The following is a 27022-nucleotide window of genomic DNA, read 5'->3' as shown; positions in this document are numbered from 1 at the left end:
CCCTATTTTATTGTTGTTATTTTAATCAAATTTTCATTATTAAATTTTATAATGCTTTTTCAATCTCCATGAAGGTGATAATACTACTTTTCTCCTTAGACCTATTAATATGATAAATTTTATTAATAAATTTTCTAATCTTGATCTACTCTTAAATACTTGGAATAAACCTCTCTTGTACATGGCTTTATCTGTATGACTCTTCATGAGGTCCTTGGCTTCTATGATCTGAATTGGATGTATGCAGTCTTCTAAAACCTTCAAATTATTCTCTTTTCTGCACTGTTTTATATACATGGGATATAGTTCTTTTCCCTTCCAGATATGTCCCTTACCTTCAAAAATTATATTTTTGTTGGCAGTTTTTGAGACCCATCATGACTGGGCTCTGTCTCCTCAGCTTCTATTTCCTTCCTTTGTTTCTTCTGTGAATTCTGCTGTTTTTGGTGCCCTTTTCAAAATATTTTGGAATCTATGTCCTAGTTTTACTGAAAATATAGTTTGTATTTTTGCTTTCCAGTTTTTCTTTTGGATGGTTTCAGGAAGAGGAGAAAACTGGATTTATGTAATAACGGTCATGTCAGAAGTCCCAATGAAATACTATTATTTTTATAGAAGTAAACATCAAAATATTAGATTGATTTTCACAGACTCTCAATAGACATTTTAGAGATGAAATTGCTTGAGAAGTAAAAGATTTCAATATTTTTGGGGATAGGGATGAGATTATTACAAGTTAATTATTTATCTTCTTTTCTTTGGTGGCAAATACAGCCCTCTCCTGGAAAGCTAGAGGTAATTTATATTGTTCCAAGGATAAATTTTTCTCCTCCATCAACCTCCAACTATACCTTAAAAATGTATAAATGATAGTTGTATAAATGATAGAGGTTAAGTGATAGTTGGATGCAATTGGGAAAAATGCTCTTCCTTGAAGATTGACCTCAGTCACTTCCAAAATTGTGATGGGGTTGAGGAGCTGAGGAACAAGCCTGGGAGTTAGCGAGGGGTCCCCAGCCTGGGGGTGTGGGATAAGGGTGAGCATTAACTTCAGAAGTCAGAGAATGCTAGGGAAGTCAGGAAAAATACAAACAAAATCTTCCAAACAGCAAACTTCTGGATCTGTCCCAGTAGGGACTAATTGAGCTTATTAACTACTCTGTGAATTTGATATAAAGTAGGCCCTGATTTTTCAGTAGGCAATAAATTGTTTGAGGTATATTATCAACAGTAAACAGTACAATTACAATTATGTCTTTAGAATAGAGTGTTTTAATATCCCAATGTTCTTATTGTGCGTCTTTTTAAGGTCATAAGAATGGATTTACATGCTTGGTTAGAAACAGTTCTTCTGGTACTGCAGCTGGGTGATCTGGGCTATGGAGACCAGCCCCTCCCCACACCTGCTACTGAGATAATGACAACAGTTCTGAGGCATTTCCATCCATAAAAGGAACACGCTGGCCGTGTGCACGAGTTACAGGGCGCAAAACAGAGACCTCTGGTTCTGAGCCCTATTTCTGGCACTCATGCATCCATATGGCTTATGCATGTGTGAAGGAACAAATAAGGGCTAACTGCATTCTTAGAGATGCAGTCCTGGAGAAGGAGGATGTGTTCCTTTTTCATGCTTTTGCTGTACTTTGTGTCTAATTACATTTTATGTCGTTCTACACTCATGGAGTGTTTAATAAATAAAGTGATTTATTACTATTAAGCAACAATAACATTTGATAGTGTTCTCCAGCACACAGAATGCTTTCATGTACATTATATAATTTATAATTTGTTGAGGATGTTTGGCTAATACAGATTAGTTGTCTAGGGACCTCTATAATATTGTGTTATCAAGAAGACAGGTTACTTCCTAGATACCTTGTTTCAATGTAAAATTACACGTTGGAGAGAGTTGGAGAGAGTAATAATTTGCTTAACAAGTATTCTTAGAGACTCTCAGGGTAGAGAAAAATTGGACTATGAAATGAGATTATAGAAACTTTTAAAGGGCTTTTATGGATAAGACCATTTTTTCTTAAAAACAAATAAAGCAGGTTGAAGTCATCTTGTAGGGATGAGATTGAACACTAATCTGGAAAAGCAGAGTTGTATAGGGGCCATACCTGAGGAGTAGATCAATATATATCTTTCTTTCTCTTTCTCTACCAAAAGAGTTGGGGCTTCTCTGTCTCTGTCTCTCTGTATCTCTTTCAAACACACACAGTCAATCAACAGTGAATTGGATGGCGCTTGTTTTAGTCTTCCAGAGGTGTCCATGAAATTAAAGATTAGAATGCTCATATCGAAACCATTGCTGCCAGCACTGAGCTGATAAAATAGTATGGAAGTTACCTTCTATGAATATCTCACAACTTTCCTATGAAACTCTGCAGATAGTGACCTTCTTGCAAGGAAAACACTGATCTGGGCATGATAGAATGAGGCTTTTGGGCAATAAGCAACTCACTGAATGTCCCCGCCCTTCCCTCCCTTTTCTGTGCCCTTCTGTGGATCACTTAGGATGATAGCAGAGTAGGGCTGCTGTTAAAAATGTCACGCGTAAATGCAGAACTTGGTTGGAGATGATCTGTAACACTGAGGAAGAGCATCTGTCAATGCTGGGAGTTCTGCGCAGAGAAGATGCAGTGGGGCCTTAGAGACAACAGGACTATAGGATCTCTTCCTTACACTGATAGGTCCTGCTCTAGCAATAGTCCAGATGGCTCACCAGAATTTCCTATTTTTCACTATTACCCAACAGCGTGAATAAGACCTGGAAGTGCCTCCAAGATGGAATCTTCACAAATGGCTTTTAGCTGTGAATTCTGTGAGAATCAAACCTGAGGTCCACTCATCTACCCACAAGCCCTAAGTTCTACTCTTCTTCATTCTTGTCACTTGTCATTCAACAATGATAGATGAGCTCAGAGCAGGAGGAACTAGTCTACATCCTTCCTTCTCCTCTCTCTACCTCCTTTGTGCTCTCCAGATATACAGAGGGGAGGTGAGCAAGAAATAAAACATCTTTTAAAGTAGTTGCATTTCTTTGCCTTTGTTCTCTTGACCTTTGGACCCAACACAACATCAGGCTGCTCCCTTTATGAAGTGGGTTCATTCACAGTGAAATAATCTCAGATTCTTTGAAGGGGAAGATGCCAAAATTACTTTGGAAGTTGTACAACAGTGTCATATTTGAACCTGTCTAGACTAAATCCCTCATTTTGAAGTTTAAGATGATCTCTTTAGGCGTGTCCATGAGAGATGTATAATATAATGCAATTTTCATCCCTGGGGCATCAGTTTGTGTTCCTGACACTGGAAAAGGTGTTACATCCTTCATCACCATTCTCTGGTGTTGGAAATAAAATCAGCGCTTATGACCTGGTACTTACTATAAGCCCAAGTGAGATAGGGGGATAGAGGTTTGCCTCACTAGGAGGAGCAGCCTGGCAGAAAGGGATAAAAGCAGCTATTTTAAAAATTAATTAAAGTTGTAATTGAAGTATAGTTGATTAAAGTGATTCATATATATATATTCTTTTCAGATTTTTTTCCCTTCCGGATTATTACAAGATATGGAGTATAGTTCCCTGGTTCCCTGTGCCATACAGCAGGACCTTGTTGTTTATCTATTTTATATATAGTAGTGTGTAGATGTTAATCCCAATCTTCTAAATTATCCCTGACTCACCTCTTTCCCCTTTGGTAACCATAAACTTGTTTTCTGTGTCTGTGAGTCTAATTCTGCTTTGTAAATAAATTCATTTGTATCATTTTTTTAAGATTCCACATATAAGTGATATCATATGGTATCTTTCTCTTTCTGACTTCACTTAATATGATAATCTCTAGGTCCATCCGTGTTGCTGCAAATGGCATTATTTCATTCTTTTTTTTATGGCTGAGTACTATTCCATTGTACCATATCTTTTTTTTTTTTTTTGCGGTACGCGGGCCTCTCCCTGTTGCGGCCTCTCCTGTTGCGGAGCACAGGCTCCGGACGCGCAGGCTCAGCGGCCATGGCTCACGGGCCCAGCCGCTCCACGGCATGTGGGATCCTCCCAGACCGGGGCACGAACCCGTGTCCCCTGCATCGGCAGGCGGACTCTCGACCTCTGTGCCACCAGGGAAGCCCTGTACAATATCTTCTTTATCCATTCATCTGTCGATGGACATTTAGGTTGCTTCCATTTCTTGGCTATTGTAAACAGTGAAAAGCAGCTATTTTATGGGAGGTATTCACACAGCTGAGAGACAACAGAGGAGGGGGAGTAGGAAAGCTTTGAAAATCTCATTGCCTCAAGAGACTGAGCACAACAATATAAATATTTAGAGATAGGGCATAATGCCAGATTCTTTAGTACAAAATTCTAGTTCTGCTGTTTGAATTTCTACAGCTTTGCCATTGAGCCATAATGTGTATAAAGAAAGAAGGCATTTGGGAAGTCAAGTTAAAACCACAATCTTCTATAATTCAAGAACCTTTGGACCTTTGCTAAGATCATCCAGCTGTCTCATGCTATGGGCCCACTCTGATCTAACAGAACAGGACTCCAGGGGGGTCCTGTCTGCAAACAGCACCTCTCTTGGGGAGTGAGGTGGAGTTACCTAGTCAGGCATTCCAGGGAATAGGAGTTTCCTGTGCTAGTCTTCATCCCTAGAATACAAGAATCTTTTTGTCTCTGTGACTTGATATTAAAATGAGAAAAAAAAGGAGAAACTTGGAGATTAATAGAGCAAGATCACTGTAGAAAGGATCCTAATGGATCCTAGTGGAAAAATTACCAAGGATTTGGGGCTGAAAGAACCTTGTCATTGAAGAATCACAGAGAAAAATTTTACTTTATTTTCTCCTTCCATAGATTTCAGACATTGCTCAGGGGTAGGCTTGGCATTATTCCTTCTGAATCACTGATTAATTCACCAAGGAAGAAATACACAGGTCTTCCTCGTTCCTTTTGCATCAGGGTGTAATTTCCATAACTGAATTTCTATGATGATCACATATACCATTTAAATATTTCTTAAGTATTTTTTCCTTAATAAAGGATAAAATTTAAATAGTATTAGCATGAAGTTTGGCTTATCAGGAGCTGCTTGTCAAGTTAATATACCACTGCCTCTCTCTTAGAAGATGGGCATTCCCTTTCCTGTAGAATTCACCAGATGGAGGTACTTCAGAAGGGGAGGAAAAACTTTGAATGCACATACCAAAGAAAGTTTAGGGTCTTTTAAAAAAAAGTAGGAGAATATGAAGAGACTAAATAAGAACTAAAACAATCTCTATGAGGCTCTTTTTTGAGTATGTCATATATCTTTCAATAGATGGTTATTGATTTTTAAGAACCATGAAAAGAAATAAAATGTGCATTAAGTCCTCTAAAGTCACCATTTTCAGTTACTTTGTTCAAAGGTTGTTGATGCCCATTTACAAAGAAATAGAATAATGCTAACAATTTTTAATGGACAAATGGATCATTCTGTGGGTTGATCCTTCTCATCTTCAAAATGCTTCACCTGGTGCTCTTTTTCTCTAGGCTTTGAGTGATTTTCAGGGTTTGTGGGAGTAACCAGATGTTGGCTGTAAAAGTAGAGCTAAGTGTCTCTGTCAGTGGAATAGAACTTCTCTTCCTCATTTCACGGGAACAGGCTTCTAAACTGTTGGTGACAAGGTAAAAGATAGGGAAGCTGAAGCAGTGATATCAGATAAGGAAACAATGATGGGTTTAGCAGCTCCTTGTGACATTGAACACAAATAAAATGTGTTTTTCCAAATGTTGTGTGGATGCATTGAAAGCTGTGCATCTATTAATCTAATTCCCAACCCCCTTTCACTCCTTCCCCACCATCATAAATTCCCACACTTGGATATCAGTAGAAATTTTGGAAATCACTTGAGGACCCACATATATAAATAAACACAATGTGAAGTAAGATTAATTGATGATGTGGTAGGGTCCAAAATAACTCATGATCTCTTGTAGGTACTTCAGGGTTTGTTTGTAGCTCAGAGCTGAAGATTTCTTCCTGTGTCCAGAAAAATCTAGATTACCCTGGAACAGAATGTCTTTTGTGAAACGGGAGTTCAATCTGTGGTAATTGGTGAGGTTGTTAAATAGGATGTTTGTCTGATGTACGCTACCCTAAAAAAGCTTTTAATGTGTTCACTGGTAGAAAGTGAATGAAGCCTAAAAATGCCTCAGGATGATTTGTAATATACTACATACTAAATCCTAGTAAGAGTAACATATCTGTTACAATGATAGAGTATCCAGTGCTCTAAAATATGGTCCACAGGGACAAAAATGTCTCCTACAATACCAAAGAATGTGTCAACCGAAGGACACATTATTTCCCTAATAACAAAGAAAAGAACCCCAGACAAACAAAAATAGGGACTTCCCTGGCAGTCCAGTGGTAAAGACACCTTGCTTCCACTGCAGGGGGTGCCGGTTCAATCCGCATTTCGGGAACTAAGATACTGCATGCCTTGCAGTGAGGCCAAAAAATAGAAAAAAACAAAACAAAACAAACAAAAAAATAAAACAAAAACAGGGCTTCCCTGATGGCGCAGTGGTTGAGAGTCTGTCTGCCGATGCAGGGGACACGGGTTCGTGCCCCTGTCCGGGAGGATCCCACATGCCGCGGAGCGGCTGGCCCAGTGAGCCATGGCCGCTGAGCCTGCGCGTCTGGAGCCTGTGCTCCGCAACGGGAGAGGCCACAGCAGTGAGAGGCCCGTGTACCGCAAAAACAAAAACAAAAACAAACAAAGAAAACAAAGATAGAGGTGATCAAAAAGATTATTTAGTCTAGATTTCTACATCCTGTTAGGACTGCACCTAACCATGTTGACGAGATATCCATTACTACCAAAAAATTACAAAAGCTACTTACTGTGTGCTGCCCACAGATCTGCAATGAAAGTTGAAAGGAATTCATGAGAAGTTGCCCATTAAAAATGGGGAAAGAATCGGTCAAATATCTATGAAGGGAGTTGGAAAGATCTGGGTATATTGTCTGAGGATGATAGGGATGAAAATTTCCTTGGTTTTCAAATAGGTTAAAAGCCATTATTCTGAGGATGACAATGAGGATTTCTTCATCTTTGCTAACTTGAGAGGAAATGGCTTTTATCTACAGTCTGAAAGGTTCAGTTTATCTAAAGGGAAGGACTTGGTGGGGAGAGTTATCAGGAGGGTAAGTGAACGAAATAAACAGAGTACAACCTCTACGGCAAAGTTTATGCCTAATATTGACACTTAAGATTTAACATTCACTCTCTCTCTCGTGAAAAGTTTGGTTAAAAACATGTTTACTATTGAAAATTCTTAAAGCTCTTATTTACCAGCCTGAACTATTGTAAATGTCATATGAAATTCATTTTAGTGGAGGAAAGAAGCTCTTAAGGCTCACAGTGCAAACTTATCCAATATGAGCAGAGAGGAGGCTTGAGGAGAGGGAGCACAGCCACTTTTCTCCTAATAACTCCTCTTATAACAGGTATAAAGTGCCCAGTTATTTATATATATATGTTCACTACATTTCTTACTGGCTGAAAGTTAGTATGCTTTCTAGCAAATGAATGGTTGCATTTTACAAACCTCATTCACAATTTTTAGAAAGTTTGCACCTGGCATACGTTAAGGAGATTATTGACTTATTGTTTTCCTCATTGTTAATCTAGTTACTTGGAAAAAAAGTTATACAGTACGTACTTTAGGTAATTAAATTTTTCTTTTTGCCTCTAGGATATAGCATCCAACAAACAGATAAAACAGATCCTTAGTATAATTAGGAAAACAATTTTTACGTAGTGAAATCACTCAACTCACAAGTTTGAAATTTGGCTGGAAGCAAAAGCTTTTGAAATTTTTTTTCCTAGAAGAATAAAGTTGTTTTACAACTTTTAAACAAAGCCAATACACTATTTTTGAATGTATGCTCATGATGCTTAGGACATATACTTTTAGGTTGTTGGAGGATTAAATTTCAACATAGAAAATTATCCTGACTGTTTACATGGGGTACTAACTTCAGTGTAGAGAAGTGGTTAAAACTGTGGGACTCTTGGATGTCGTTCATTCACTCAGTCATTCAGTAGACATTTCTGGGTGTCTGTTGTGTTGTAGGCTAATTCCAGGCATTGGAGACATAAGAATAAATGAGACAGAAAGAAACTTGCCTTCATGAACTGTACATTCTAGAGTGAGGCAAGCAATGGACAAGTGAATAAACAGATCGGCTAATAACTATAGAGAAAATAAACAGGTTTTGAAAGGGTGGTCAATTTAATCAGGGTGGTTTGGTTTGGCCTCCTGAGGAGGTAACATTTGAGCTGACAGATTTTAATCCCAATTCTGTCACTTTCTGGTCCTGTGACATTGGACTGATTACTTCTCTGACTTCCAATTTTCTCTCCTGTTAAATGAAGATACCTACCACCAGAGATAATATGAGGCTCAGAGAAGATAGCAAAGTAACACAGGGCTTAGTGCATATTAAATACTAGCTAATTAATATTAGTTACTTACTATTTTATTAATAAACTATAAACATTACTCCAAAAGGATCAGGAAGCAATTTTTTCATTATGATACATTCTGCTCAGACCACACAGGGAACTGTTTCTCTCTTGTTGGCAAGTTGAATCACATTCTGAGGCCTGACTGACTAATCTGTATTAAAACAGCTTGAGAGACTCCAAAGGCCTGGTCCCCACTAGCGGGAGTGCTGGTCAATTGGTTGTCCAGATAAGGGTGCCTAAATCCCAGTTACAACATTTCTGCCTCTCCCAGAATTTATGTCCTGTCTCTTTCAGGAACCAGATTCTAGCCTAAGTGGAAGCTTTTTTGGACTCTGAGAATAGAATTTTAGGCAACTTTCCATTTTTGTTTTTTTTTCCTCCTTTTCTCCAAATGTTAGGTCAAAGTGTGAAGAAGAACAGAAAGATCTGCAGAGGGGAAACAGATGTTTATGTTCATTTCACAATCGTAGGGCTGGGTGGATATGGTAGAGCAAGAACAGCATCCAGGACAGAGCTGCACCACAACCACCCCAAGGATCCCAGGCTTTTTCTTACTTTTTAAGACTCCTTGGTTTCTTCCCACGAGAGCAGGTGTTCTCTAAGTCTTCCTCAGTGACCCCTCCGAAGGTCTCACAGTCATGCTGATTATCGTTTCGCTGACAGCAGGCTCAGTGAACAGCGATTAACACTGTGCAGCTTTGCCGATCATGCCTGAGGCTTTGCTCCCATCTGCTGGTGCTTGGTGCGCCCAAGTTTGCCTAATTAATCTTCTTTCCACTCTGTTTTACAACTCCCGTTCTTCCCTGTTCTTAGTCTCCGAGGCTTTTCCCTTCCCTCCAAGGCACCAGACCTCTCCCAACATTTCCTGATTCTCAGCCTTGTGGATTTTCTTTCTTCCAGGGTCTCTCTATGTCCCAGCCATGGGCACAGATCTTTTTAAAAAGCACTCTGGTTTCTCATTTATGAATTTACTAGCTGTTTCTGAGAGGCTCTAAAGGCCTCTTCTGTCTTAAACAATTTCTCCTGATAGAAACTACCAGGTCAAGGAATTATATATACACATATCTATTTTTAACTTGCTTTTTACTGATTGATGGTTGGTTATAGAATTGTTCTTCTTGATTTCTAGGCATCTTGATAGCATAAAGAAGGGTTTTCTGAACTTTCTAAATTACATTAGATTGAACTCTATGAACTTATGATATCCAAATGGTTTTGAACTGCAAAATGGTCATTTCATAGGTCCACCTAATAAGAAATGCCTAGGATGCTTGTTGAAATGTATATTTACAGCTTTTTCTCTTAGTGGGTCTGGTATAGAAGCTCTGGTGTGGACCAAAGAATCTGCACTTTTTCCTTTTTTAAATTGAAGTATAGTTTTCCTTTTTAAAGTTGAAATGTCATGGAATATACTCAGATATTTATACAGATTACAGTATATTCAGATTATTTATACATATATGTATATTCAGATTATTTTCCATTATATGTTATCACAAGATCTTGAATATCGTTCCCTGTGTTATACAGTAAATTCTTGTTGCTTATATATTTTATGTATAGTAGTATATGTCTGTTAATCCCATACTTCTAATGTATCCCTCCCCCACTGCCTTTCCCCTTTGGTAACCATATGTTTGTTTTCTATGTCTGCGAGTCTATTACTATTTTGTGTATAGATTCATTTGTACTATTTTTTAGATTCCCTACATAAGTGATATCATATAATATTTGTCTTTCTCTGTCTGTCTTACTTCACTTAGTATGTTATTCTCTAGGTCCATCCATTTTGCTGCTAATGACAATATTGCATTCTTTTTTATGGCTGAGTAATATCCTATCATATATATATATATATATATATATATATATATATATATAAAACATCTTTTTAAACCAATCATCTGTTGATGGGCATTTGGGTGGTTGCCATGTTTTGGCTATCATAAATAGTGCTGCTATAAACATTGGGGTGCATGTGTCTTTTTGAATTAGTGTTTTCATCTTTTCCAGATATATGCCCAGGAGTGGGATTGCTGGATCCTATGGTAGCTCTATATTTAGTTTTTTAAAGAACTCCATACTGTTCTCCATAGTGGCTGCACCAATTTACAGAATCTGCATTTTTGACAAGCAGGTTTATCTGATGACCAGGCAAATTTGGGAAATACAGGTATATCATTTGTAGTTGAATAAATGTCTAATTAAATATGGTATGTAGGGCAATTTACATTGTTTATGAGTCTATTGTATTTGATGTAAGAAAGTTTGACTTAGTGAGTGTGATGATGATTACTAAGAGTCCTTTAAAATCTGTTCACGCTGTCTTTGGGAATATAGCTAACCTCTCTTACAATAATGTATGGCCTAGGGTTTAACTTCTCTCCAAAGAAATGTGAAGAGAACTCATGCCTGACACTTGTGGACCTGGCCCCGACCACTACTCCTTGCCCTCCGTATCCTCTCATCTTCTCCTGTCTAGTGCTCCTGTCTAGAGCACTACAAAGTCCTACCCAACAGCAGAGTCACAAGATGGAAAAAAGTAGATCCTTGGATAATTACATGGAGTGGTATCACCTCACCGACCTGAACACTTGCCCAAGTCTGTTCTCTGAGCAAAAAAAAAAAAAAAAAAAGAATTCTAACAGTTTGAAACATTATATATTTGAGTCGATCTGTTCTAGCATCCTAAATTATCCAGCATGGTGCCGTCATTACAAAATGCCAAAAGAAGTGTGCTGTTAGCTTAACTGTTAAGTGGCAGGTAGTAAGAAAACAGAACAGACTAGAAAGATGAAGATCCACACTATACCATGGCAAAACGTCTGTAAAACTATTATCTGTGAAACCTGGAAGGTAAACCTAGTTCTTACTGAGTCTATTATGCTCAAAGAAAAGATTGGGAAAAGTCAGAATATTAGAGTATATTAATTGTTACTGTGTTTAACTAGGTGTTACAAGAAAGCAAAGAGTTGAATTGGTTGTGTTTAAGCAGAGATTGATAGAACACGAATATTAATGTCCTTAATTAATAGTTGGAAAATTGATTATTTTTAGATTTCCCCAAAGAAGACACAGTTAAATAAGGATCTGAGCAACAAATGTCCATTTCTCTGTTAAAACAGGGGATCAGCTCTGTGTCAAAGAGAAGAGCCAGGGTGTCCCCTTCCCATTTAAGTCTTTTGCTTCATACAGCCTCTACGTAGCTATTGTTAATTTGAGAGCAAAAGGCATTGGCTGGATGAAGCAGACAAAGTATTTTTAAGAAGCATGTCTAGGAAAGACATTCTTTGGTCTTGGATGTGGCTACTGGTACATGGAACTTACCAGAAGCCTAATAAATTTTTGAGAGAATTGTATTTCCAAAGAAACTCCAAGCTTGGACTAAATAGTCTTCTGACTATAAAACAACACTTGAGTCTCGACACTGGACAAGCCAGAAGCAGGCTATGAAATTTGTGCAGCTCCTGAGAAAGACAGAGTCCCTGACGCCTGATTCAGATGTGTGTCATGGAGGAAAATGGATGAGGAAGAAGAACTCCCCAGAGACCCAAGCCAGGGGAAGTTGAGAATAATAGACGAAGAAATTCCTCCCAGAGAACAGCATAAGGGTCAATTCAAGAAACTTCCCCCACTGCTAGGGCAGGAAGTCTTTCTAACATTTGCCCTCAGGATTCTGTTATTGCTATGTCTCTCCTATTCTTTACTTTTCTGAAAGGGGGTTGAGATATTTTGGTTATCCCATCCCTGTTCTATCATTGTCTAAGGGGTGATTGTATATATGGAGGAGATAATGAGTCTTCTACTGGACCACAGGGAGCCATGTCTCCATCAAATGGAAAGGACCAGGCATCACCTGCATGGCTGAACTTTAACCTGTTTCAGTGAAAGACTGGGGCTCTGGGTGGTCCCTCTTGGGAAAAAAGTTTGTTTTACATGTGGGAAAAAGTGTGTAGGGATATTTGGTGACTACAGAGTCTGACACAAACAGAGATGGCTAGTTTCCATTAAAATCTGTCCTTCCCTCTTCTGGGCATGTAGGTGGTTTTATTTCCCAGCTTCCCTTAGACCGAGGTGTGGCCTCGTGACTAAGTTATCTCCTCTGAAGTTTGACTGGAAATGATGTCCGTCACTTCCAGGCCTGGCCCATAAAACTTTCCATTCAGGTTTCTCCACACTCTTTCTCATTAGTCTGGTTGGATGCGGACAACTATGAGATCTTAAGGGATGGCAGTGTCACAAGATGCAAAGAACCTGGGTCCCTAAATGACTAAAGGGAGGAAAGCAGCCCCACTGACTTGAATACATGTTCAGGAACATAAATTAGCAAGGAACGTCCTGTCGTGGTGTTAATCCCTTACATGTTTAGGTCTGTTTGTTATAGCAGGTTAGCAGTGGTCCCCAACCTTTTTGGCACTGGGGACCAGTTTTGTGGAAGACAGTTTTTCCACGGACCAGGGTGGGGGATGATTTCAGGATGATTCATGCTCATTACATTTATTGTGCACTTTATTTCTATTATTATTACGTTGTAATATATAATGAAATACAACTCACCATAATGCTGACAGGAGGCGGAGCTCACGCAGTAACATGAGCGATGGGGAGCGGCTGTAAGTACAGATGAAGCTTTGCTTGCTTGCCTGCGCTTGCTGTGTGGGCTGGTTCCTAATAGGCCTTGGACCAGTACTGGTCCATGGCCCGGAGGTTGGGGACCCCTGCCCTACCTAACGGTGGCTTTTTGATTAATTTATTAGCTATAAACCTACACACTGCTTACATTATTTATTTACTGTTTTGTGGCCTCCACTTACTCCATTACAGGTTATTTAACCTTGGGCAACTTGGTTAATAACTTTGCAACTCGGTTTCCTCATCAGTCAAAATTAGGAAAATAATAACACCTCATAGTATCATTGTGAGGCGGCAATGAATCGATGTATGAAAATATCTCAAATATGCTCATAGCAAGAACTTTGTATAGCTATTGTTATTGTTGTCAGTACATATTCTAGTGGTGTTTGAGTTTTGTCATTAAATACTACCACACTGCTTGTAGGATCACATGTGGCCGTAATGAAATTCACACTGAGACTGCAAATGAAGGACTTCATAAATAAAAGCTGTATTGTGAACCATTACAAAATGCTGAATGAATACACATGAATCAGGTCCTTTTGTCTTGTGAAAATTAGGCATATCCAAAAAGTTGGTGGACTTCAGAGTATTCAGGAACGATCCCAGGCCACTCTGTGATTCACAGTGGGTCCCTTTTGAATTCACGGTGGAATTAATTCTGACTGAGTTATACCTGGAAAATTAACTGTTTGGATTCTGCTAACACACCCAAGGGGTGGCATGGAGTTTTGTTTGTGGGAAAGTACATTTTCAGCCTTATCAGGACCTGTGTCCTTACACAGAGGGTAGGGCCTCTGTCGATCCTTGTGATTTTGTGCTCAGGATTGGTGAGGGAGATCATTTCTGTTGAGTTTTCCTACCTGTCCTTTACGTTAGTTGCCTCATGTTAGTTGCCCACCTTCATGTTGCCTTTGTAGAACAGGCCAACTAGATCCAAAAACAAAGATGTCCAATGTACTGAGCCATCTCTGAGCCAACTTTGCTCTTTGCCCCAAAAGAAGAGGTAGTGATGGCAGATTCTGAAAACGTTATCCCGGAAATAAAGTACTGTTTACCTGAAGCCCAACATTGTTGGGCAGTTAGGTAGTAAAATTTATGAAGGATTTCCTAGCTTGGACAGTGAAAGGAGCCAGGCCTTGTGGAACTAAAAGTCTTGGTCACAGGGAGTCTGTCCACTGAAGCCTGCATCGGTCACAGGCCTTGGTTTGTTGCCAGATAAAGCTGGAATGCAGGAGGGTTATGAACTGCAGATGTAGTTTCTAATCCTGGGAGCATGATTTTTCTTGGGTCACTCTGGTCACAGATACTTAATTTTCTTTTTCGCTCTTCTATTCTTTCTTACTCCTAAGAGGTGAAGCTCACAGTTTACCTCGCTGCAGTGTGCTTTGGCTTTCTGAGTGTAATTTCTACCCCGGAGCCTCTGGATGTGCTCATGCTCATAGGCATCACAGTAGACCGTGGAAGGAACTGTCTGTACAATTCCTGTTACTGCACCTTTGATATGGCCTCCAAGAGTCCAAAAAAAGTATCAGACGCGCATCACACTGCCTCAAAAAGAGATATTGGAGGGTTGAATACCTACAAGGCATTGGGTTTTTGAGCATCATGGCATTTAGAAGGAACAGAGCAAGTCAACTGGCCCATTCGTTTCTCCTCTTTCACATACTTCCTTTATATTTTTGCCTAAGGTTAAAAACCTGGTGATTTATTTCATAGACCCATGAGAGGTGTTTTAGGTTTTCTTTTGGCTTACAAAAATGAATCTCATCCATTCTCCAGAGACTCTCGGGTGTCTTTAGAAAGAAAAAAAGAGAAACTCCCGAGTAAATATTCCCAAATGGGCAGAACTATGTCATAACACTTCATAAGCCTGGGGCTTTGTTTTTATTCACTATTATTTTATGTTGTTTTTTCCCTTGTGGATTGGACATAGTTTCCCCCTTGCTCTGGTCATTAGGGTTATGATGGAATCTACATTGGACGAATCATCATTTAATTAGGTGGAAAAAGTTTAGAATTGACTTTCAGCTCTCTGTGAAAACAACTCCTTTTACATCTCACTCAGCTGATAGAGCAACTAGATTTTTTCCCCCCTTTCCACAAATTGTGTTAATTTCCTGCATAGGCAGCGTGGGTTTGCAAATAGTGACTTATCTAAGTTTTTAAATACAGGTGGTTTTCTTAGAAGAAGGAGCCATAGACATGACCAATTCTTTTTTTTTTTTTTTGCGTTATGCAGGCCTCTCACTGTTGTGGCCTCTCCCGTTGCGGAGCACAGAATCCGGACGTGCAGGCTCAGCGGCCATGGCTCACGGGCCTAGCCGCTCCGCGGCATGTGGGATCTTCCCAGACCGGGGCATGAACTGGTGTCCCGTGCATCTGCAGGCGGACTCTCAACCACTGCGCCACCAGGGAAGCCCACGACCAATTCTTATACAGAGGATGATGGTAATGGTGAATGAGGTACGTCATGCAAAGGCTTCAACTTGAATGGGATTATTTTACGCAGCCATGCACATAAACAGACAAACCATGTGCACTACCTACCTCAACATACAATCTAACTAAACTAGAAATGGAAGTGTTATCCTTATGTCATATGTCGTGTGAAACATTAATTGATACTACTTTATCAGTGAGATGTCTGCCACAAAACTCGAAGCTAAAGATAAGATGAAGACAGGATGGCAGAAGACATGATGGTTGTTCCATGGTAAGCTGTGAAATCTCTAAAGGTTGTTGGGACATCTTGAGTCATCCCTGGAAGGGAGTAGGAAGAAGTGCCCGGAGATGTTTCTCAGGCATACTTGTGAAAAGTGTCAGTGACCGTTTTTAATCTTCCTTCTACTGCCCCCAATTTTTAGACCTAGCCCATAGTTGAACTTGGGGTTCCTCTGGAACATGCGTTTTTATGAAGAACTATAAACAAGTGAGCCACTCAAAATTTAGCTAAGCTTTTGAATATAACGCAAATGGAGGAATTTGAGTACATCCCATCTGTTTCCAAATGAAATTTATACATTGTATATTTATATTATTCAATAGATGTGACATTGGCTGGTTGGGTCAGGAAAATTCTATGCTGTATTATGATCCTGGTAGAGATAAAATGATTATTTAAAATACAAGCAAACTAGTTGAAAAATATAATACATTTAATAAATATTTTATATGTTCATTCCTAAAGAGACATCTGTTGGACCAACAGCTTGTTCATTTATTCCTCAAAGTTTTAATGGACCAGGAATTATCTATGCACTGGAAGGACAGAGATGTGTAAAACATATTAATTAATTAATTCAGTAACAATCTATTGAGAGCATACTAGATGTTGAGTTCTGTTTTAGAAGATGGAGATAGAGCAGTGAACAAGACAAAGCCCTTGCCCTCATGGGGTTTACATCCCAGTGTAGGATAAAAATGGTAAGCGAATAAATATAATGTGAAGTAGTGTTAAACCTTATGAGGAAAGATGAAGCAGGAGAAAAATTAAAGAGTGACTGTACGCATGTGTGTTTGTGTTTGTGTGTGTGAATGCATTAAACAATGTGATCAATTGAAGCTGAGGAAGATGGGGGGATAAGGTAAGGTTGGGGGAAAAGCAAATGCAAAATCTTCAAGGAAGGAAGGAGTTTGGTGTGTTTGAGGAATATGAAGATGGCTGAAAGCAGAAATACTGCAGAGCAGAGAGTTAGGAGAGGAGGTTGGAGGGATAATGGGGACTAAGTCATGGAGTACCTTATAGACTGTGATAAACGATGGGGCCTCAGGGTGAAGGGATTTGACTGATGGATTTGGGCTGTGGATAGTCCTTCTGTCGGGAGTGTGAAGAACTGAACTATACGGGATAAGACTGGAAGCAGGGAGCTGGAAGGTGATTACAGTAGTTTGGATGAGAAATGGTGGTGGCTTGGATGAGAGTGAAAACAATGGAGGTGGTGAGAACTGATCAGATTTGAGATATATTTTGAATGTTGACCTGATTGGTAGTAGGAAGGGATAATAACTAGTGGTTTGGATGGAGAGGGATGGGAAGTATTGTCAAAGGAAGACAGGAGTTAAGGATAATACCAAAGTTTTTGTTCTGAGCTACTGGGTGGAAAACAGTGGTCATATACTTCTATGGGGAACACTAGGGGAGGTGTAGACTGGGGCAATTAAAAAATTCTGTTTTGGACAGGTTGAGTTTGAGATGCCTATTAGATATCCAAATGGACAGTTGAATATATGAGTCTAGGTCAGGTTTTTTTTTTTGTGTGTGTGTGGTAGAGATACAGATTTTGGAGTCATCAGTGTATAAATCATATTTAAAGCCATGAGACTAGATACTGTCAACCAGAGCATGAGCATAAATAGAGAAGGGGACTGAGAGACTGAACCCTGAAGTATGCCAACGTATAGTGGTAGGGAAAGAGATGGAGAAAGCAGCAGAGGAGAGGGAGAGAGACTTGCCAGTAGGGGAATAAAAACCAGGAGAATGTGGTATCCCAGGAGCAAAGAAAGTGTTTCAGGAAGGAGAGTATAAACCGTAAGAAAAGCCTCCAAGAGATCAAGTAAGATGAGGACTGAGAATTGAACACTGGTTTTGGCAAGACATGACCCTTCCCCTCAGGAGCTTATCGTACAGTGGGACTGGGGAAATAAGGAGACAAATACATTGCTATACAATGGTGCAAGTTGCGTTCTAGCAATGTTAACACATTTCTGGGGATGGGCTGGAGATGGAGCAAGGAATTCTCCTTGGGGGTCAAGGAGAGCTGCATCGAGCAGATGTACTTTTGGATTCTGATACGTAGGAGGGAGGGAAAATAACCAAGATTTATAAAACTTCAAAACATTTTTTTCTAGTTGGTTGTTGATTTTTCTACAATCACTCATGCAGAACTAATATTTCCTCTCCAGTGAATATCCCACTACTGTTTACTCCATGTAGACATATTTATCAATTATCAGTAAACACGATAACTATATCATCAGGACAATACACACACTCTATCACACCCTACTCCATTTGAAGGATACTCTTGTAGTTATATTTTTCCTTGTTGTAGCCTTTATATTTTAATTACATTTTAATTCCCTTTCATAGCTGTGTGCAACTGTAGAGACCCTATTTTTTTAATCGAAGTATAGTTGATTTACAATGTTGTGTTAATTTCTGCTATATAGCAAAGTGATTCAGTTATACATATCTATCTACATATTATTTTTTATATTATTTTCCATTATGGTTTATCACAGGATATCAAATATAGTTCCCTGTGCTATACAGTAGGACCTTGTTGTTTATCCATTCTGTATGTAAGAGACCCTATTCTTAATCACAATAGCTACTATTACCTAATACTTGTCATGTGTAAGGTGCTGTTCTAAGAACTACATGTATTAATTTATTTTGTTCTCATGATCTTAATACCTCTATTGTCCCTTAAAAAAATTCATGACAACTGAGGCACAGAGAAGTTGAGCAACTTGCTCAAGACCGCACAGTAATGGCAGAGCCAGTATTAGAACTGGGCTGTCCAGCTTCAGAGCTCACTATCTTGAGCTCACTATCTTAAGTATTTCCGTCCTTACTATTATATCTTTACCTTCCTAGGATGGGTAGCTATTAGGGAAAAATCTTCAAGGGATAGGCTCTCTTTGACTTGAACTTTTCTAAATTCTTTGACTGCAATTTTCCAAAGACTCAGTAAACTATTTGCAGGTTGTCATTTCAGAATGAGCCAGTAGGACCAGGGACTGGATACTGGATATTTCTCCACGTGGAGAAGAGAGCATGAGTTCTTTTACAATTGACTGTAGATTCTCATGTGACTGTGTAAGGGTTTATGTTCAATCAGTTCATGTATGGGGAGCGTGGTGGTAAAAAGAGTTAGGGTCGTCGTGATGGAGAAGACCCCTCTACAAATGAAAATGTTCACTTCATTGTGCTCCTAGATGTATGTGGCTTACACCTTCATTTCCCTTACAACCTAACTACAAATGCATGAGATGACTGTGTACTTAAAAAAAATACAAAGTGTAAATCAAAGTAACAATGTTTGGGAATGCCTACTATGTACAAAGTATTGCTTTGAGTACAGTGGCTGTGATTTCTTGAGAGCTAAAACAAGGAATAGCCAAAATCTAAGATGCTTTGTTGCTTAAATAACAGCAAGTATGTACACAACTGAAACATAAAACAAATTGATCTTAGTGGAATCTAGCGGTGGTCCAGCCTTTGTTTGATCTCTAACGTTTTTTATAGGCTAACTTTATCTCTAAAGATGGTTTTATCCTCTTTCTTCCTGACACTGTACTGTAATTGCTTCACCCAATAGTTGGGGATGGGATATGTAATTTTTAAAAGCACTTGAAACCTCTCCCTTTAGTAGATTGTGGATTCCATTTTTGATCTAAAGGTTTTTGAAATTAGGTACCAGCCAGTTCACTATCTTGGCAGAAAGAGGGTGTAGAGTAAATAACATTTGCTAAGATGTTTACAGGTCAGAATCCCAATAATTTTCTTAAGTTGCAGACCTAATTTTACAATTACTTTTTTCCCCCCCTCAGGGTGAAAGTCTACCTGTACTTCTCTTCATTCTGTGCTCATTAAAATGTTCTTCTCTGGGAACAGAAAAGCTTAAGAGAGCCAGTGTTCAAATTCGCTCTTAATTTCTACAAATATAGAAAAACCTGCTAGAAAGTGGATACTATTTTCACTGTGGTTCTCTCCCTGTCTGCTATGTAATAGTGTCATAAATCATGTACGTGTAGTAGTAGGAGGAGACGTAGGTGATTGTTTAACTGTGGAAAAGAAGCTGCTTCCTACAGAAAGGATTTCAAATGACCTCACAGCAAAGCCAACGCTCACACAGGTTTCCTGTGGGCCATTTCCCCTTTGCTACTCTGGACCCAAAGCTAAAGTGAAGAAGAGAAATTTTCCTCTCACAAAATCTCAAATCTCTGGTAACTCAAGCTGATCTCATAGTGAGCGAGTGGATCATCGTATTCCAAAAAGTTAAAAAATCTAGGCTATTGTAAACCTGAAGCATTTTATGAATTTGCTTTTAAGAAATTTAATAAAATTTGTTTTGGAGATTAAGAGAAAAAATAAGAGTCAAAATGGAAAAATTTAAATAAGCTATCACACAACAAACTTTAGAACACTTGAAAAAATATACCTGAAAGAATTAAGTTGTGACTACAGTATCTTAACTGTCAGATCTTAAAGTATTTTATGCCATATTTCGTGCTTTGGGGACATATGTTGAAATAAGTAAAATTTTATTTTTATTTTTACCTTTAAAACATATTGATTAAAAATTTCTCTTTTAATTCAAGATACAGATTGCCTAGGAGATATTTAAAATCTTTCAGTACTTTTCCTTCAATCTACCTCCACAGGAAAATGAAAGTACATTAGGACAGCACCAATTATTATAGAAAAACGAATGTTCTAATGTTACTAATCTCAGCATTTCCTTTATAAATGGCATGTGGTGAATATATGAGAAGTGGCAAGAACACTTCTTTCACCAGTTGTGTGGTTAGTGTCGTTGTTGTTTTTTAAAGAACTGTGATGCAATTACGCTACCTTTTAAAAAGTTCACATTAAAGAAAGTTGATGAATCTTCAGGCAAATGTTAAGTAAAATCTCTAGCCGCAAAGCTTAGAGGACGGTTCAGGGTATTTCCCCAGTGTTATTCATTTGGTTTAACTGGAAAAAAGTGTTACCATAACATTGATATACAAGTTGTCCTAACAACAGCAAAGACCTTGGTCGTCTGCTATGCTCAGCTACCTGGCTCCTGGCAGGCCCAGACCCAGCACTGACATTAGAGATAAGCCAGGCCCCTCTGAAGCTGGGCTGTCGTCTCCCGCCTCCTTCACCTTGTATGCAGGGGTAGGTTTTCTGCTTTTCTTACCTGCATAGTGGTCAAACACAGTGGGCACGTACTCCTCGGGGAAGGCGTCGTTGGCGTAGCTCATGAGCAGGCAGGTCTTCCCCACGGCGCCGTCCCCTACCACCACGCACTTCAGCATCTTCTTCTCCTCGCGGCCACCGCAGCCGCAGCTGCTGTCATTTCCCTCCTGGCAGTTCATTCTCACGGCTCCAGCTGCTGTGACTGTGCCGCTGCCGTTGCTTCTCCTGCTTCTCCCAAAGCCCATGAAGCGAGCCGCAGGCTTGAGGTCACTCTGTCTTACTTTGGGGAACTCGGATCATGCAGAATTGTCCGAGGCGGCTGGCATGTGCCCTCTTGCTTACCATACTGGTCAAGAAAGGTAACACACACTGGGGAGAATGATTAAAAGCATCTGCCCCTTGCCCCCATCAGTTTGAGTTATGAATCCTCATTTTTCACCCAATTCTAGGGGCTTCCTGGGAGTCTAGAAATTTCAACAGCCTGAGGGTTTCACTCTGCTCTCCTGTTCACCAAGCCTGGCTGAAGACACAGTGGAATTTCGCTAAATCTTCCCCATTTTCCACTTCACATCTAACATGGAGGAAAGCTGGGCTTTTTAATGGAGTTTTTCCCTTGCTTCCTCCAGCTTGCCGAGTGTCAGGAAATCATGGGTTTCCTGCTGCATTCCATATTAGGATCAGTGGGCTGGAGAAGGCTGCAACAATGGGAGCTCTGTGTGTGTGTGTTTGTACTTCTGGGGAACGCTGCCAGGACATGGAGTGGGAAAACACTAGGGGTCCCACTGCAGACTCAAGCTGTCAGACTTCCTGTTTCATCCACGGCTGGGGAGGTTGTTTGCCTGTGGGCTGGCTGGGAAGAAGCTGACGAAAGGATGGAAACTGGGGAGTACTGTCGGCCACAGAAACAGAGGGAACCACACCAGCCGTTGTAGGATAACATATGACATCATCCCTCACTGAGTCACCAGTTAAAAGCTCTGCAGATTAAAACTGGACAGTTCTTCACATACTTAAGTGAGAAGCCCTAAGCAATTTGTCCTGGCAGTAAAGAAGAAAACCTTCCAGAGTTTCACTGTTACAAAGGGAAACGTTCTTGTAGATCGTAGGTATAAGATGTGTGATCGGGTTAATAAGCTGCCACATTTGAGCTCAACGCTCAAACGTGTATTCCAGACCCAAACATTTTTATGGTTGTAGCACATAAGAAATCAATCAGATGTGGGATGTTTGCATCTTCTTATTAGTGAATAAACACACATGTGCTTGGCTCACCCTTACTTTTGGAAATGAGAGTGTGTGGGATGGCTGTATTGGTTTGTTTCAGGTCCCCAAACGTTGCTTTTGCTTGAACAGTTCCGTTTTTGATTTAGTCTTCTCCCCTTGGTTGGCCTGGCCCTCTTCAATTACAAAGGAGCCATTGGCAGCTAATTTATTTGTCTATTGGGTCACTCAAAACGAAGCCTCTTTGAAGCTCTGCGTTTGATTAAGGTACTCGGTCTTAGAAAAGAAGTGGAACTCTGCAAGTGATTTTGACAAATGGGTTAAGTACTTTTTTGATGGGGGAACTATGTGTTTCTTTGAGATTTTTGAGCACTCAGTTTTAAGAATTCAGATTATCCATTTGATGTGAGGAGGGTTTTTTTTGTGCGTGGGGGTGCGTGAGAAGTCTGTTTTAATGAGTGGCTATCAATAATATCTATATCCACATATGTATGCTACTATATAACAGATATAGCCTCACATTTCTTCTGTGTTGTATTATAGTAACACTTGCCATAGTGTTTAGTGTCCCAATATTTCTTTCCTATAAAGGGATGGTGTTTCAGTCAGGTTGTTGTGTATCTACTAGATTATGTTGCTGTAACAACTCCCAATGCTCAATAATTTAAAATAACATGTATTTCAATGAGGTATCACCTCACATCTGTCAGAATGGCTACTATCAAAAAGTCTACAAATAACAGATGTTGATAAGGATGTGGAGAAAAAGGAACACGTGTACACCATTGGTGGGAATGTAAATTGGTGCAGCCGCTATGGAAAATAGTATGGAGGTGCCTCAAAAAACTAAAAATAGAGTTACCACATGATCCATTGATTCTACTCCTGGGTATATATCTGGAAAAAATGAAAACACAATTGAAAAGGATACATGCACCCCAATGTTCATAGCAGCACTATTTACAATAGTCAACACATGGAAGCAAACCAAGTGTCCATTAACAGACAATTGGATTAAGAAGAAGATGTGTTATATACATATACAATGGAATATTATTCAGCCATAAAAAATGAGATTGTGCCATTTGCAGCAATGTGGATAGACCTAGGGAATATTATGCTTAGTGAAATAAGCCAGACAAAGAAAGCCAAATATTGTTATGTTATCACTTATGTGTGGAATCTTAAAAAAAGTCAAATAAATGTATATGTAAAGCAGAAACTGACTCACAGATATAGAAAACAAACTCGTGGTTACCAGAGGGGAGAGGGAAAAGGAGAGGGACAAATTAGGGGTAGGGATTAACAGATACAAACTACTACATATAAAATAGATAAGCAACAAAGATATACTGTATAGCACCGGGAATCATAGCAATTTTCTTGTAATAACTTATAAAGGAGTAAAATCTGCAAAAATATGGAATCATTATGCTGTACACCTGAAACTAATATATATTGTAAATCAACTCTACTTCAGTAAAAATAAATAAAATAATGCCTATTTCTTGCTCACATTGTATCTGTATCATGTATTTTTATTATCTTCATTCAGGGATCTAGGATGGTGGAGTAGCCACATTGAGGACATTGATGATTACTGTGGCAGAGGAAGAAATTAATGTAGTAAGTGACAATGGCTCTTTTTTTTTCCATAATAAAAACCTATTTTTATTTTATTTTATTTATATATATTTATTAAAGTATAATTGATTTACAATGTTGTGTTAGTTTCAGGTGTACAGCACAGTGATTCTCTCTCTCTCTCTCTCTCTCTCTCTCACACACACACACACACACACACACACACACACACACACACATACATATATTCTTTATTGGATTCTTTTCCCTTATAGGTTGTTACAAAAATTGAGTATAGTTCCCTGTGCTATACAGTAGGTCCTTGTTGGTTATCTATTTTATATATAGTAGTGTGTAGATGTTAATCCCAGTCTCCTAATCTATCCCTACCTTGCCTCTTTCCCCTTTGGTAGCTATAAGTTTGTTTTCTATGTCTGTGGGTCTATTTCTGTTTTGTGAATAAGTTCATTCATATCTTCTTTTTCTTTCCTTTTTTTTTTTAAGATTCCACATATAAGTGATATCATATGGTATTTTTCTTTCCCTTTCTGACTTCACTAGTATGATAATCTCTAGGTCCATCCATGTTGCTACAAATGGCATTATTTCATTCTTTTTATGTCTGAGTAATATTCCATTACACATCAGCTCTTAAAGCTTCCTTCTGGAGGTGACATTGCTGTTCACATTCACTGGCTAAAGCAAGTCACATACCCATACTACCCAACAGGGTCAGAAGTATAATCCTACCACGTGCCAGGAAGGGAGAACTAAATACTGGTGAACAGCCTAAATAGTTTAGACAACCAGAGGTAGTTTCGTTGAGGTTAAGTAACAAGTGCGAAAGTTGAACTGTTTATGTTTAGTGCCGTTCTGAAGCATTTGAAGGCACCGCTGACTGCATGTGATTTATGCAATTTCATTTTCATTCAGTCTACCTGAAACATCTGGAATTTGTAATAATAAAATTGCAGTTGGCTCAAGCGTGAAGGCGGCAGCCAAACAATCTGTGCAGGTGAAGGGGTGATTGACAGTGTCAAGAACCCCATCCTGAAGATTAATAAGGCCACTTTGAGCACAGGCGATGATATGTCTTTGGTAGAATTTTGAGGAGGTTCTGCCTTTGACCTTGTACCTGAGATCAGCCAGTAAATGTGGCATGGAGTAAATTCTCCATTCCAAGATGGAGTTCTCAAACATGACTGCCCAGCCTGTGTTCCTACATTACAAATATGCCCCAGCCCACTGAGTACTTGGCCTAGGAATAAAAGGAGATATCAGATTGGGTGAAATTTTGCTACATCTGTGTGTAAGCTAAACCTTGCGCCAGCAGACACAGATATTTCAGGTCATGCCGATTGCTCTGTGGATCGCAATGTAAGACATTTAAGAGACCTGAAGCAACCAATTATGGGTCTTTTACCTCTCACTCAAAATCCAATCTGACATATTGGATTATATGCAAAGATGGATCATGGCCATTGAGAATGTTGGCTGTATTTCTCAAGATAAACTCTTCCATCGCTATTTATGTTACCCCCACCCCCACCCCCTGCCAAATCGAATATTTATAGGGAAAAATGTTTGAGACGTTCTAGTAAAAATGGTCAAGAAAGTTAGGATTTTATTAGCCTGCTGATTATATGGATCATATTGTCCATGTGAGACTAAATCTTTTTAACTATTAAAAAATTGACCTGAATCAGAATGACAGAATCTTAAAAAAAAAAGTAAAGATAATGCAGCATTGTTCTTATAGGTCTGTGTCGGTAGAATTGCGACTACTTGTCCAGACAGGATGGTCAAGAATATACTTTACTTTCAAAAGTTTATAGGTATGAATATAGAAGTGGTATGAAGACCATTTGCTAAACTGTTCTTTACCAGATGTCTGTACCATGTCAACGATTGAGTGGTGGTTTTGTAGTTATTAATTATTTGGTTTACCTCAAGCACCAAGTTTACACAAACTTACCAGTACACGGTGAAATCTTGCTGGACGATATTTCCTGCTTTTTCCAAGAGATCTTAATTCCTTGGCTCCCTCTTGTCCTGTGAGCTTTGGCTTCACATGAATTTTCCCAAATGCCAGCAGAGTGTTTTTGCATAAAATTCTGATTCTTCTGATTGACTCCAGTTTTAGGCTGACTTTCAATAAAAGAGCCCAGACTTTCTCCCTTGTCTACTTTTTGTTTTTTTCTTTTGTGCTTGAAACTAGAAGTTACTCAGGGAAATAATACAGTTGGGTCAGATACTCTGATTCTGGATTAACCTCTACGTGGGAGACTGTTAAGACTCTAGTCTTAGGAATGTGGGATGTGTTGTGGTTCCTATGATTCCGGGATGCCCAGTCCAGCCCAGCCACGAGTCACCCCCATCCCAGAGAAAGACTTTTGTGGAGCTAACATGGAAGTCAGGCCCCTGGTGGTAGAGGGTATGGTGTGAGACAGGAGGGCTGCGTAGTTCTAGGGGTTCTGACCCAAATCTCCCACTGGAACTAAACCTGAAGATTATTTGGGGCACTGCTAAAAGTTAACAGGCTGTCCTAGGACTGGCCTGGACTGGAACCACTCCCCGCCAACGCCGGTGAGTTGTTGCCACCAGGGATACTTCTGGATATGTGTTTTTTTTTTTATCTGTCAGGCCACCTGCATTCAGCCTCTGGCTATTGCCCCTGTCATACCATATCATATATCATCTATTCATATATCAGTCACGTTTTCTGGGTGTGATCTTTTTATAGTTCCAGAAATGGCTTTCATTTTTCTTGTTTGAAGAAATTTTCTTCCTTTGCCAAATCTCTTAATTCTTATAGAAATAGATTACTTGCAGCTCTAAGGCAGATGGGGACTTCTCTCTGTCTTAGGACAGAAGAGGCTGATTTGATCAGTAACAGTCAAGATGTGTGTGTGTGTGTGTGTGTGTGTGTGTGTGTGTGTTTCTTTTCTGTGTTTCACTATTGCATACCTTAATTCTGAAAATAAAGCCTTGTTCCAGAAAGAGTCCTGTGGGTGATCTGACTTTTTAATTGGGTCTCTCACCATAGAAACCCAGTGGTTAGAGAACTTTGAAGTTCCCCCTATCCAGAAAATCTGGAGAAAGATAACAGTTTAGAAAGAAATTTTTCATGGATTCCTGATCTTCCAGAT

The 27022-nt window shown here is 39.3% G+C and overlaps 2 protein-coding genes across 4 annotated transcripts in view; one reads left to right on the top strand and one right to left on the bottom strand.

Annotated features, from left to right (window-relative positions):
* RHOJ (ras homolog family member J) overlaps positions 1-21724 on the bottom strand; it is an 82747-nt gene extending 61023 nt beyond the window's left edge. The window contains exon 1 of the mRNA XM_030855174.3: positions 21070-21724. Coding sequence (XP_030711034.1) covers positions 21070-21313 — 244 coding nt within the window. The 5' untranslated portion in view covers positions 21314-21724. The remainder of the gene's footprint in view (positions 1-21069) is intronic.
* The window catches only part of KCNH5 (potassium voltage-gated channel subfamily H member 5), a 482529-nt gene continuing 471031 nt past the window's right edge, over positions 15525-27022 (top strand). For 2 of the 3 annotated variants that reach the window (XM_060294883.1, XM_060294880.1), the window contains exon 1: positions 23843-23915. The gene's annotated coding sequence lies outside the window, so the exon portion shown is untranslated. Of the gene's footprint in view, positions 15623-23842; positions 23916-27022 lie in introns of those variants that run through there. The other variant, XM_060294881.1, reaches the window with a different exon arrangement.

Source organism: Globicephala melas, chromosome 2, assembly GCF_963455315.2.
Source record: "Globicephala melas chromosome 2, mGloMel1.2, whole genome shotgun sequence".
Taxonomy (NCBI): Eukaryota; Metazoa; Chordata; class Mammalia; order Artiodactyla; family Delphinidae; genus Globicephala; species Globicephala melas.
Note: the sequence above shows the minus strand (reverse complement) of the source record. Positions and strands in the feature narration are given on the sequence as shown.